Below are 15382 nucleotides of genomic sequence, written 5' to 3' on the forward strand. Positions count from 1 at the left end.
TTGGTTTATAATTTCTTGGCATGAATAGCATTGTCGCTGCTACTGTTTACTTAGGAGAAAATTAGTACACATCCCCCACTTGGTTTTTTAACAAAGGTCGTAGAAAGCAATTATAAAATACACCATTTGGTGGCTGTTGATAATAGGGACACTGTGCATGGTGGTGAGGGAATTCGGATATATGAGAACTCTCTGTACTATCTTCAGTTTTGCTAAGAACATAAAACTGCTCTAAAAAAATAAAATCTGCTTAAAAGGAAATAAAAGCAATTGAACTTTTTCTAGCTCTCACTTAGCTATAGAATGCTGGAAAAGACATTGCTTTCATTGTGAAAGAAGAAAACAGTTGAAAATCTACAATATTATAACTATTCTTAAACTAAGGAGAAAGTTGAGGTTTTAGAAATATTGAGTTGCATAGAATTTAAGAAGCAAAAGTATCTCCAGAGAGACATGGGTAGGGGTTATGTCTTACCTGGGCCAAATGTGCCCCAATTCATCATCCTTTCCTGATAAAACTCTCAGCAAACCAGGGAAAAAGAACTTGCTCAAACTGATAAATCCTATCTACAAAAGTGTACAATTGAAATCATACTAAATTTCACTTTATTCTCCAAAGTAGGGAATAAATCAAAGATGTCCTTTCCTAACAGTCCTGTAAGCATTGTGAGAAAATCCCTCATCAGATTTTAAGACTTCAGAAATAAACAACATTTATGTTGGGAAGGAGAACTAATGCTGTCTCTACTCTTAAAGGGCATTATTATTTACATAGAAAAATCCAACTTATCTATTGAAATCTACTAAAACTTCTTATGAATTTAGCAAGGTCACTAGCTGTGATGTCAATTCACAAAACTCACTTTTACCTTTAAGTTTAGCAAGTGGTAGAGCACATGCTAAGCATGCAGGAGAGTCCTGGGTTCAATCCAATCCCTAGAACCACCCAAAACCAAACAAGGTAGAAGGGACTGAAATTCAAAAAGTAGTGCTAGTCATAAAAACACAGAAACACATAAAAAAGATAGGTATAGATCTGATGGACTATGTGGTAGATCTGTATTCTGAAAACAATAAAACAGTTAAAAGAAATCAAAGGCCTTAATAAATGAAGAATTATTCACTTCATTCATAGAGTAGAAAACAATATTTTTAAACGATCAATTCTCTTTCACACTGATCCATAGATATAATTCAAGACCAATCAATACCCTAGAAGGAATTTTTGTAGGAATCAACAAAAGTTTATAGAAAAGCACAGAAAGAGTTTTGAAAAAGACTAAAGTTGAACAACTAATACCACCTGATTTCTAAAGCTATTATAAAGCTATAGTAATCAAGACAGTATGGTACTAGAGAAAGGATCTACATGTAGACAAATAAACAGAAGAGTCCAGAAATTTGTTCACACACATGAGGTCAATTGATTCCATAATAGGCACACAAAAAAAATGAATAGGGGAAAAGACTGACTTTTGAATAAATATGAATGGACAATTGAACTTCCATCTTCAAACAAGGACCCTGGATTCAGACCTTGAATCATATGTAAAAATTAACTCAACATGGATCAGAGACTTAAATATAAAGGATGAGAGGATTAAATGTACAGTTATAGAGACTTAAATGCTGTTGGAAATCTCTGTGACCTTGAATTAGGCAGCGATTTCCCAGGTAACACACCAAATCATGATCGGTAAAAGAACTAAATGGATAAATTTAATTTTCTCAAAATTGAAGCCTTCTACTTTATGAAAGTCACTGCTAAGACAAACCAAAGACCAAGTAAAGATGTGTCCAAAACACATATCTTAATACCTGTACCCAGGACACAATACTATGTTATTATATGATAAATATAATATTAACAAATCCTCATAAACCAATGGAGAGTAAGTACAGTGAAAACTGGGTAGAAGATTTGAGCATACATGCCATCAAAGGTTTGCAGATGGCTGAAATGCACAGGGGAAAAGTACTCAACGTCATTAGGTCTTCAGTACATGCAAATTCAAACTATAGTGAGAAGCCACTTTCCACCTATGCCTACCCTTAAAAGAATGATAAAGTGTTGTTGTGAGGTGGAATCACTGGAACTCTCATATGTGGCTGATGCAAATTCAAATGGTTTAAAAACAATTAGTTATGTTCTTATGAACCTAAACATGCCTCCACCATACCACCTGCTGTACAACTCTTATATAAGAGTTGATTTCACATAAATGAAATAAAAACATGAACTTTCAATTGTTTCATTCATAATTGTCAAATACTATCCAAATGAACTATAAAATAGTAAATGAACGAATCACAATGTGTCCCTACAATAGAATATCACATGGAAGTAAAAAAAAAAAAAAAGAGTAGACTAACAACAGGTAACAACATGACTACGTCTCCAGTGCATTATGCTAAAAGAAAGATGTCAAACTCAAAAGGATGCACGTTTTATGATTACATTTATACTATATGTATATGAGATTATATTTAAATTATATCTGATCAATGACTGACATTGTTGGTGTCCAAATGAGTGGATTGAGTTCAAAGCAGCATGAGAGTCCGGGATAAAAGATCTTTTCCATATCTCGATATTAGTGATGCTTACTTCATTGTATGCATTTTTCAAAACACATAATTATACAAAAACAGCATGAATTTTGCTATTTGCAAGTTATACATTACTAAAAGCATACAGTTAAAAAAAGAATGGTATTATTTATTAATATTAGCATAACATTTAGGTTCAAAACATAAAATATACAATAAGGGATTTGGAGTATTGACTTAACATTACTTTATATTGTATGACAAATACATGAAATATTTCAATTATCATATTCTGAGCACTTGTTGCCTACTTTAAAATGTGAAACGCTAAAACAATGTTACATGCTTTCACCATAATTACAAAAATCCAATAATCAATTACATTGTGAATTGCTTGAAGGGAAAGATTATTTGATTTTTTTTTTTATTTTTTATTTTTTATTTTTTATTGTTGGCTGTTCAAAACATTACATAGTTCTTGATATATCATATTTCACACTTTGATTCAAGTGGGTTATGAGCTCCCATTAATTAGGTAGACAAAGGATATTTGTAAAAAGAGAATTTTAAAATAAAAAAAAATCTCATTATGTTATTCAAAGTGGGCTAATTGCTGAAACAAATAATCCAAAAAACATCTGTGGCTTGAAAAATTTATTATCTCCTTTACCCCAAATTCCTATACAGATAATGAAAGTGGAGTGGCTTTTCTCAATAGTTTTTGTCCAGTCAGTAACTCAGGACTCAGGCCTCTCAGTCAGCAGCTTCAACTCCATGGGCCTGGATCCTGTATGTCCTTGATCCCTGGGACAGGAGGAAATCACTCCCTCCTTGAATTCTATGAGATTTCATCTTCATTCATTTCATGACTGAGTAGACAAGAACACAGAAGCAGACGGTATCTACCCGACCCAGCCATGCAGCCTCCAGCCCAGTCTCAGAAAAATGTGGCACCCAGCTGATCCCTCCATAAGAAAGGGTCAGGCCTGGGCCCTGGGGGGGTGTCTACTCCATCTTGGCACCAAAGAATCTGATCTAGAATGTAGATCCAATTTGCTTCTCATTGGCTTGCTCTTGATCCAAGAAATAAATAGAACAAAGAATAGGTTGAAATGTAAGAGGAGGACAAGCTGTACTTCATAGGAACTCATTGTGACATGGGGATCCTGGCAGCCTCCGCAGAGAGAGATGTTAATGTCGATATCATCAACATTATACTATGTAAAGGAATACCTTTTCTAATTGGTGACCTAGTAATCAGGGCCTGACAATCTGGGTATTCATCTTTGAAATTTTTATTTTGATGATGTAGATTCAATCTCCGCCTTTACTTGCACCTGTGCTTCAAGTCTCAGTGTTTTCCATGCTTGTACACTTTGGAGTTTATCATGAATTCACCATGTTACAGATGGATGCCAGTATCCACAGGGGCCCAAAGTAGGACTGTGGTCTCCAGATGATCCATCTGCAGTATCAACAGTTCTGTCACTTGCCTCTTATTGGTACTGAAAGGTTATATGGCAGATTGGAATCCTAGATAGAGTCTGTGGGAAGCCGTGATTAGAACATTGACATGGTAGTGTACGGGGTTTGGGGGAGAAACCAAATCTTCAGGAAGATAGCTGTGCTTTTCAGAATTAGCCCTTGTCTTCCTATTGGGCCTAAGTAGTAACTGAATGACTGACCATGGGAAACCAGGTCACAAGTACTTGGAACTGTCTAACCAAGAGTGATTTGAGGAGCCAAAACATCTGAGACTAGGGCTGACCAGACTCTAAAAACCCAAGCAAGAGACATAAACAGGTACCTAATACTCCCATCCTGTCTATTCCTGTCACCCAAAACTATGCCTGAAGCCCATGGATTATGGCCACCAATGAAGTCCCTATCACTACAAAACCGAGAAGATCTAGGCCTGAAATACAGTGAAGAAAACTTTCCGCAATCAAGAAATGCACTGAAATTTCTCACGTTTTGACTGGACAGAAGAGGATAGTATTTAGAGGATTTGGTGACACAGAGGATTGGAGTAAAATAGAAGTAAATTCATGTACATCCTGGGTGACTGTTTAAGACAAAATCTCCACAGGAAAAGATTGTCAGTTCCTAAGTGGAACTTAGGTGTCAAACAACCACTTTCCCTGAGCACACCAGTGGTCATGGCAGCAAAGATGGAGACTACATATTGGTTCAGCAAGTTGGATTCCAATTAGCCAGGACTCCTTCAGTTACTACTTCTGCTGAGTTTCAATCTCACCAGTGGCTGTGCCAACTCTAAACATCTAGTTGAATGAGACACTCAGATTGTGATCTTTTAATGCCATTGTCTCCGAGAGCTGTGTTGTACTGTTGACCTTGGAGATGAAAGCCATGGCCATTATCCAAGGAATGGTGGCATCTGGGAAGGAAAGGAAAATAAGAAACAGACTGACCCCTAGAGTTTCCAAAGGGGAATGCAGCCCAGTTGATAATTTTATTTTGGTCCAATGAAATCTATTTCAGACTCTGACCTCCAAAATGTAAGTTAATAATCTTGTGTTATTTCAAGTCACACATTTTATAGTATTTACTTATGACAGCAATAGGAAACTGAGGCTCTCATTCATTCAAAATGGGAAATTTGAACATCAAAAAGAATCAAATTGCAATAGATGAAGATAGATCAAATAAATTTTTACTGATAATTTCTTAATGATAATGAAAAGTACTATCTCAGTTGCTGTATTAAAAATAGTAAAGAAAAGAGGGGAACTAAAATTTTATTCTTCCTTTCCTGTACTAACTATGCCCCAGGAAGCTGAAGTAGTTGTGAGAGTAAAATTTCTATTTTATTAATGTATTTTAGATAATAAGGAATAAGAGATGGCACATTTTACCCTCTTACAGCACAAAACAAATCAATGAAGCTAGGTTTGATCTCACTCCTACAAGCAATCTTTGAAATGTTTGCTTGTAAGTGGGGGTGCTACTGCTATCTATTAAGTCAGGAATTTTTCTAAATGTCATAAAAATGCATGGGATAGTCCTCATAACAACAAATCATTCAGCCCCAAATATCCATAGACATTTGTCCCTATTAAGAAACTTTGTACTAGGTAATATAATAACTGCAATAAACCCTAGAAAAACAGAACTCCTGCTAGAAGTATTGTGATGATCTATGAAGTTCTAGTGTCAGAAAAAAGTAAACTTAAATCTCATCAAACTTCTAGATGTAACAGATGTATGGTCAATGAAGGAAAAACTATATCCCAGGACATCACCAAAAAATCCAGGTTGCACAGGAAATCCAAGTGGGACAAACAACTCAGTTCTATTTTAAAAAGAAATTAATGAAGGCAACTTAAAAAAAATAAAATAAAAATTAAAATTAAAAAAAAATGAAGGCAACTTGAGGGTAAAATTATAGCATAAAATGACTTTCAGTGACATCGTACACAATTGCCATATATGGGTCTTCTTGGGATGATTATTTGAAAAAAACTATGACATTTCTGTTCTATGACTGTTTTAAAGAAAAATTTCCAATGATGTTTGTGTCATTAATTTCTGAGCAAGATTTTATTTTCAAATACTGTTCAGTATTTAACTTTTTGGAGTGCTCTATTTAATGATTTATTGTTTAAAATATTATCATAATTTGTCACTGCACAAACAATACTTTCCTCTCTGTTGGAAATGTCTTTCAAAAGGTGATATGAATTAGGAATGCCTATATTCTCAAGTACCTTAATTTTGGAAGAATTTAGTTTGCTGAAAATCTACAGTCTTTTTAAAAATAAAAGCCTATACAATAAAAAAATGAAAATAGAATTTGATGAAATATTCCTATATATTAGCCTGTTAGTTCATATCTAGTTCCTACTCTCAGCATTTCTTCTTCCTGAAAAATGAAGATTTGAATAACTCCTTGTAAAGACCCCAAACAGCCTGAGTTGCTCCCTGAGAGCAAAGGGATCATGGGATCGTTGGTGGAGCAAAGTCACAAACACGTTGACCATATGACCCTTCACAGTAATCAGGGTAAAGCATCTGCATACGTTTTCTTCCTATTTATGCTCTGTGTATATTGAGGCAGGACCATAATATTTTATAAGGAATGAGATCCACATGGTAATTCCAACCTGGGAGAAGTTTCATGTCTGAAATCTCTTTAAATGACATGACTTAGTACTTATCCAAAACAACTAAAATTAGCATATTCTAGTGATACATCCCGTTCACAATAGCCAAGTTAGGAACCCAGCCCAGAGGCCAACAGCAGATGAATGGATCCAGAAAATGTGGCATATATACACAATGAAGTTTTACTCAGCCATGGAGAAGAATGAAATAATGGCATTAGTTGAAAAATGGATAGAATTGGAGAAGATCATGCTCAGTGAAATAGGCCAGACCCAGAAAATCAAGAACCAAATGTTTTCTCTCATATGTGGAAGTGAGAGCAAAATAAGGGAAAGAAGTCTGCTGGGGAGGGTAGAGGATGTCACAAAGATAGAGGGAAAATCAGTGATTAGAAGAGAGAGGAGAAGAAGGGAGAAAAGAAGGGAAAGGGGAAGAAATATGGAATGAATTTAACAATACCATGTTACATACACACACAAATGTATCCAAAAGAATTTCACCTTTATGTATGTGTAGAAAATGCCAGTCAAAAATAAATAAAGGAGCAAGAAAGATCAGTAGAGAAGAGGGGGGAGGAAGGAGAGGAGGGAGAGTGAGGGTAATGGGAATTGAAATAAAATTCTTTGAGTGTATTATTTTGTCAGAATGAACCCAAATACACAAAATTATAATGTTGCAATAAAAAAAGAACTTTTTGTTGTGGAACTAGAATTATACTTCTCTTTCATGATATTAGGTCTTCCAGGAAAAAATACCCCATCTTCTTTGCTCATTATCAATTCCTTAATCATGCCATATTTTGCTGTTTCATACTAGGAACTTATGTACCCTTCATTCTATTTTTTTCCTGACAGATCTCATCATTTTTATTTTTTCTTTATTGAGAGTTGACATACTGCACTTTATTTATCATGTTATTTGATATCTAACTTCTTAGAAAGTGTATTATTTGGTATATACTCACTCCATTGTTATTTTTTTAAAGATATTCTTGAGACCAACTGGCTTGCTAGTCTAAATTGGACCTATTCAGTTTTTTTCTAGTGTTTTCTCTGTGATTTCTCAGACCACTTTGTATGCAGTTATATTGCCCATTCTTGAATTTAAATTCCTTTAATTAAACTTATAGCCTCAGAAAAGGCACATAGGAGTCAGCATGTCTAGAAAACTTTTTATTTTTGCTCTCATGCATTATTTACACTATAGTTGGACAGTAATTCTGGGTTCATAAAATTTCTGTAAGATCTTTAATCTTTATCTGTAGGTTTGTTTTTTAAAAAGTCCTGTGTTATGGGGAGTCTGGGACAATGAGCTAGATAAACTATTGAATTTGATTCATGGTATTTTCTTAAGTTTCCCATAATTCTTGCTTCTAATAATTCCTGCAGACATCAAAAATCATAGATGAAAACACATATATAAAAATATTTTTTAAAGTATGAGTTTAGAATTCTACTGGAGTAAATTTTTGGTGACAATAACACACAATATTTAATTTAATTACAATTTTCTACTTAAACAAGAAAGTAAGCTTTCATATCTTGGTAAAAGTAGAGATAAATATCTATGAACAGATGTGTACCAATGTAATTATAAAGCGGATTTAGTGTTTTTCTTTTTCTTTTTTGTTTTCTTTCTTTCTCTCTCTCTCTCTCTCTTTTTTTTTTTTAACCAGGGATTGAGCCCAGGAGTGCTTAACCACTGAGACACATCCCCAGCCCTTTTTATATTTTATCAAGGTCTTGCTAATTTAGTGCCTCACTAAATTGTTGAATTTGTGATCCTCCTCAATCAGGTTCCTGAGGTGCAAGGACTATAGACATGCACCACTGTGCCTGGTATTCCCTTGGCCACCAACTGCCCTGTGTGCAAACTACCTTTCTTTTAAAACCAATTACTGCAAAAGACCTTAAACTTTCTCCAGTCTTCCTGCATCACTTGGTGAATGGCATTGCATCCACAATCAGTGGGTGCTGCAAAGACACTTCCATCAGCCTTGACAGCAACACCCTCCTCAGAGGGTTGATTCATGCAGTTACTGCACATGCTACAATACCACCCGTTATAGTAGGTGAGACTTCAAATGTGAAAATGCATTTTGTTTCCACTGGAAACACTTAAACCTTTCCCAAAATGTGTCTGCTAAGGACAAGGGGTCCAAGGGAAGAACTGTGAATAGGGTCACAATTGGAAACAATATGATGAATCAAAAAAAGTCTGTCCTGTCTTGGGCCTTGGGAATGGAGATTGAGAGAGGGAGGTGAGATCAATATCAGCAGTGCTTAACTCTACCTGACACACTGCTGTGACACAAAATACTCCCACATCCTATACCCAACACACCTCCGTAACAGGCACCTACATAACACACCAGCACATTATGTCATCTGCTTCCTGGTTGCCAGGGCAATGCAGCTGAAGCCTGTTCCATAAAGTTGGGTGGGGAGCACTCAGGCACAGCTCTCTTCTCCAGTGATGCTCCTGAGTCATCCTGTTGCCAGTTTTGAAGTTAACCCAGAGAATTGTCCTAATAGTTTCTGCCAGGCGCCCTTCACCTCCTTATTCCGTAGACTGTAAATCATAGGGTTCAGCATGGGCATCACAGTGGCATAGAAGAGAGAGATCAGCTTCTCCTGAAGGACAGAGGGGCTGGAGTGGGGCTGGATGTAGGTAAAAATGGTGGTCCCATAGCAGAGGGCAACCACAGTGAGGTGAGAGGCACAGGTGTGGAAGGCTTTCCTCCTTCCCTCTGTGGACTGGATCTTCAGGATGGTGGAGATGATGTGGACGTAGGATAAGAGCACCAGGAGGAAGGGCGTCATCAGAAGGATGATGCTAGAAACCATGATGGTAACTTCATTGGAGGAGGTGTCCACACAGGCCAGCCTGACCACAGCCAGAATTTCACAGGATATGTGATCAATGTACCTGTTTGTGCACATGGGCAGCTGGAAAGTGATAGCCGTGTGCAGGAGCGAGTTGATGGAGCCACTGAGCCAGGATGTGATGGCCAACCGAGTGCACAGGCCTCCATGCATGATGACTGAGTAGCGCAGGGGGTCACACACTGCCACATAGCGGTCATAGGCCATCACTGCCAGGAGGACAAACTCTATCCCACCCAAGCCCAGGGAGAAAAACAACTGTGCAGCACAGCTCAGGAATGGGATCCCTTTGTGTTCTGCCAGGAAATGCACCAGCAGCTGAGGGACGATGCTGGTGGCATAAGACACGTCCACGAGGGAGAGGTTAATGAGAAAGAAATACATGGGCGTGTGCAGCCGGCTGTCCAGTCTGATCAGAAGAACAATGAGGGAGTTCCCCAGCACTGTCAGCAGGTACATGGCCAAGAAGAGGACAAAGAGGGAGACTTGAGTGTCCCAATCACTGGTCAATCCAAGGAGAATAAATTCACTCACCCATGTCTGGTTATCTCGTTCCATTTAAAAATTTAAATATTTTTAATCTGCAGAGAGAGGCAGAAAAAAGAGAAACAATTGAACACATCAACGTATGAGCTGCCAGTGCTGTGTCAGTCTGTAGATCATTCATTAGGTCCAGATAAAAGGCTTGATCCCAATGTGCTGGGTATCTACTCTGTTTCAGAGAGAGGGGTCAATGCATTGAGAAGGACACATCTGGTCTTGGAGGTTTGTTAAAGCCTGGCGGTAATGTGGTGTAGTTACAGCAATTCTACATCTTATTTAGTTTCCTTCATTTTAATGTAATATTCCTTTTATGAGAGTATAAAAAATAAGAAAGAACAGAGAACTGAGGCAGGGGAGAGAGGGCAGAGACAGAGGATGGAGGCCAGACTAGAGTCTCAACACTGCCACTCTCCTGCCTGATGAAGAGCAAACCAAAGCAGTATTCTCAGAAGCACCATCTCATTCAGGGTTCACAGAGCTGTGTGCCACCACGAGAAATGCTTCTCTCAGGTCTCCCTCAAACCTGATGCCATGAAAATACAATTTTACTTAAATCATTTTCATGCACAGACAAAATGCATATATCTAAGAGTTTACAAAGTTTAATGTATTTTGAAAGAAGATTTTTCCCTATGATCCACTGTATAATCCTGTTCTATCAATAATTGAAATTTTCAAATTGTAGTAATGATCATACTGTCTTTTACACTAAAATATATTACATATTAGACTGCTCATACTTAAGTATTTTTCACTGATATATTAGCTGATTACTTTTAACCAATTGGAATTTCTGTTTGTTTACAGGGCTATTGTCTTGATTTCACAAAGTTGATATTTACATCAGCCTTTTTCTGCACACATAGAGTTCCTTTCAGGACTCATAGTAAATAAGTAAGATAGAAATATCATGTGCATTTTCAAGCGAAACGAAGGAGAAAATGTAGCCTGTCTGGATAATTTTGACACATCTTAAGTAAATGCCATCTTCATGTGACACTGGACTCACCATCCAGTTCAGTACATGGCTATCTGTACTTACATATAGTGAATGGACTAGGGACCACATAGTGTGCTTCAGCTCTAATCCCCACTATTGGAAGCCAGAGGTTAGTTAACCTTTCAGCTGTAATTAACTTATAGGTTCTATAGCTCTCCCTAAGCCTCCATTTTTCACTGAAGTCAAATAGCTAAGAGAAAACTGTAAACTCTTTGCTCCATTTGCCTGTACAATCAAGACAACCAGAGCCTCTTAGCACAGAGCTGGGCAGGCAGCTGATGACCAAAATCCTGCTCCACAATCAGCAGTCAGTAGTCAATGAGCTCGTCCTCCTGGGCACACACGACTTGTGACTGCTTCTCAACATCTGTCCAGCTCCAGCTGCTTTTAATGTTTGCCAGCATCGAACAGTGAAATCCTGTTTTACCTTTGGGGTTCTTCCATTCTCTTATTCAACCAAACTGAAAGCAAACCTCTCCATATGTTTTGAGATATCTCTCTCTTCGAAAGAAAGAAAGAGAGAGAGAGGGAGGGAGGGAGGGAAGAAAAGAAAAGAAAAGAAATCAAAGCTGCATGCTCAGAACACAGTATTGAAGAGCAACATAGCTGTGGTTCATCTTAGACATGAGCCCCATGAAGAAAGGACTTCCTCTTGTCTGTGTTTCATGAATTGTGGTGAAGGTAGAGGAATTATTGTGAACATAATGAATAGAACAGAATATCTGACAAAGTATGACATATGCAATTGAAATAGTCCATGAAAAATTTTCTCCTTGAATCTGTGTCACTAATGCCTGATGTATGGTTTATGTTGAGACTTGTTTGGTTTTTTTTGTGTGTGAAATGTTCAAAAAGGAAATAATATGAAATGGGAGGTTGATGATACGATGTACCAAATTTACTGTGAACCAGCACAACAGCTTATATTAACCCTTACAATGTGTTACCTATAAGTAGAAAGTGAGAGCATTAGGTGTCAGTTACATAGAAATTGCAAGAAAAGTCAGGGATGGGGTATGGACAGCAAACATCAAATATTTTCAGTAAACATATTAACTTTGGCCCTATTAAAAGGATCTTTACTTTTGTCTTCTCCCTTTATCCAGAAAGTACTAGCTGCAGCAAATATCAAAATATTTTCCTCAAAGCCAAAAAAAAAAAGACATGTTCAGATTCCTCACACAACTCTTTCCATGACACAATGCACTTAATTTAAAATTAAATTTCAATCAATCAAAATCCTTTCTTAAATAAACAAAATGTAATGATTCCACAGAAACTGCTACACTCTCATTATTATAAAAATTCAGACAATATTTTAACAAATCAAATGTTATTTCTAATGCTATTCTACTTGATAAGTTTGTACTATTCATTTTCCTATTTCTTTAACAATCTACTACCTTATAATGACTTTAGCTGGAAATATCTGTCACAGGAACAAGATGGGTGAGGAATTCACACAAGCACACAGGCTGATGTCTGAACCTGGGTTAACTTTCATCTGGTTGGAGAAGATAAAATTTGACTTGTAGACATCCCTGCCTTCCTTTTTCTGAGTCTCTCTTCTAACTCTTCATCTATGAGCCCGATGACCTCATGCTATTCTCTCCACCTCTCTGCACCAGGTCTGCATTCCAGGTTATGAGCCTCCTGTTCAAAATTGCCCTACCCCTTGTCCTCTTCAAAGGAATGTCAAGGATGTCAAGATCTGGAGCCAAGTTAAGCATATTTCTAATGCACATCCTCAGGCAGTGATTTGGTAGTGTTTGCTGTCAACATCTGGCATTCTTGAATCATGGAATTGGACATCATTCAACAAATCTATGACTGTTTTATCAAATCTGAACAGATGATCACCCACATAGAAGTCTTGTTAATGTCCAGCTCCCCACAACTCTGCAAAATGCCTTATAGGAAAGGTACAATTTCAAATGACAAGATGACCTTTCTACATGACCACTCTTTCAGCCTCCTACCACACCCTACCCATATCCCTGCTCCAGTAGAAATGATGAGACCCTGAAGGATGCATGAGCAACTGTTCACCATGAAAAAGGTGCAAGAAGGACCCAGAGGCATCCGAACCAAACATCCATAGGACCGTTCACTATGGGATTCCCACATAGAAAGGGCTACCATGGGTCATCTCTGCAAATGTCTTTTCTTTTTCTTTTTTTTTGACTTTTTTTTTGGCACTAGGGATTAAAGCTGATGTTGCTTTGCCATATCCCCAGCCTTTTATTTATTTGTTTGTTTATTTATTTATTTGTTCATTTATTTTAAATCAGGGTCTCCCTAAGTTGTTGAGAGTCTGGCAAAGTAATTGAGGGCCTTGAACTTCCCTTCCTCAGCCTCCTGAGTCCCTGGGATTTCAGGCCAGCACCTCTGTGCCCTGCTCTGGAGATGGCTTCCACGCTGCTGCCCCCATTGTTCTTATACCAGACTTTAGTGCTATGGGCCAGCACTCAAAAATACTCAATTACCTTTGCAGGGAAGGAAGTCACCAGGACTTGGCCCCTAAATGTCCTTTCCCTTCCCAATACTCGGTTCCACTTTTCATTACCTACCCCAGTGAGCACATAACACATTTAAAACTATTTGACAACATCTCTTATTTCTTTGGCTAGCCTCTTCCATAAGTTATGCTCTCTCTTTATCTCCACTGATTAAAAAAAAGGTAGGTTTGAATTTTTGAAAAACATGAGGTATGCACAGTATAAAAAATTTTCTCAGTGTCTATCCTCCTGAAATATTTCAGAAAAAAAATCATCCTTTCCACTCTGCATGTCAATTCAAAGAGTGCGTGATTGGACACCTTGCATCAGGCTTGAAAACCCAAGCTCAAACATGCTAAGGCTTAAGAGTGAGCACATGACCCTTGTTTCATAGACAAAATCCTATAAAAAAAGGGAGGAAATATCAAAAGCTTTTTGGGGAAGACCGGATTTTGTGTGTGCACCATCTTTTATAACACACTATTGAGTGTTAATCATATTCAGCCTCCTTATTGGAGACCTCCACAATTTTTGTAGGAATAAGTGAGTCCTAAATACAGAAGCACAGCACATGAAGCTATGATACACAGCCTACGCTTATTTTTCTTTGATGTTGGTCAGAATAAACAGAACCTTACCTTCACACAGCAGAGCTGTCGATGGAAATGGCACTTCCATTTAGGGGAAGATTCCTGGGCCCTGTGCTGAACCTGTGGTTGTTACACAGACTGCACCATGGCAGGCAGGAGAGTCTCCACCATCCCAACATGTGGACCCCAAGGACCCCAGGGCCACATAAGAGGGAGAGATATAAACACAACTCTCTAATCTCAGACAACTATTCTTGTTCTTTAAATATCATTGTCTAACTTTCTCTCTGGATGAGGTTACCTGACTTTTCACATAATTCAAGTCCCATTACTGAGAACCAGATTCTCAAACAGGTACAATGTCAAATTCACAATTGTGGTCCATTTTATCATAGTTTTAATCTGCAAATTCTCACATTCTTTAAATCTCTTGCTTCCTGTATCTAAGGTAATTTTTTTTTCAGTACAATCCGTTTGTTCTAACAAGGTTACATACTGCATTACTAAACTTATTTATAGAAGAATAAGAGAATGTCAGGGAACCAACCCTGATGAAGAGTCAATTCTAATCTCAATCCATATCTGTAATGCTGTTTGACTTTGACAATGCACTTAGTCATTTTGCTTTTTAATTATTTCTCTTGATATAAAGGAAAATACTTATATATACACTCTCAGAAAAATAATTGATAAGAGACTTCAAAGCAATTGACAATTTATCTTCCTACCACATGTTCATAAATATCAATCCCTCACTAAATGATTTATTCACTCTCTGAAAGTGATGCAGAATTCATTTATCATATCTCCAATTTTTAATTAGTGACTATTCTCTTTCCCAAACCTCTATTTCATCCTTTTTCTCTGCTAGTATTTCAGTGTAGAATTGACACACTCAGACAATGAAAATGCACCTAAGCCTCTAGATGCTGAAAAGCAGAATTATCTTACTGCATATACTGTAAGATAATTACCCTGTGGTGTAATAAGATTCCAGCATTCATGATTTGAGTCTGTAATACAAAATTCCTAATCAAATCGGCCAAGTTTCTGACCTTCTATAAACTACTCCTACATCTGCCCTCTTTGATACCTCCAGTAAGAATTTTCCATTATTAATTGGTGCCTGGCAATGGATGTTTCTCCTTCAGTCTAGGATTGTTTTCCATACAGTCTACTCTCTAATGAAGA

General features: G+C 37.3%; 1 protein-coding gene across 1 annotated transcript; it reads right to left on the reverse strand.

Annotated features, from left to right (window-relative positions):
- Positions 1–9161: 9161 nt before the first annotated feature.
- On the reverse strand, positions 9162–10118 carry LOC107149156 (olfactory receptor-like protein OLF3). The gene has a single exon (XM_015493920.1). It carries the CDS (start codon positions 10116–10118, stop codon positions 9162–9164), a length of 957 nt encoding a protein of 318 aa, XP_015349406.1.
- Positions 10119–15382: the final 5264 nt, after the last annotated feature.

This window comes from Marmota marmota, unplaced genomic scaffold (genome assembly GCF_001458135.2).
Source record: "Marmota marmota marmota unplaced genomic scaffold, marMar, whole genome shotgun sequence".
NCBI classification, from domain to species: Eukaryota; Metazoa; Chordata; class Mammalia; order Rodentia; family Sciuridae; genus Marmota; species Marmota marmota.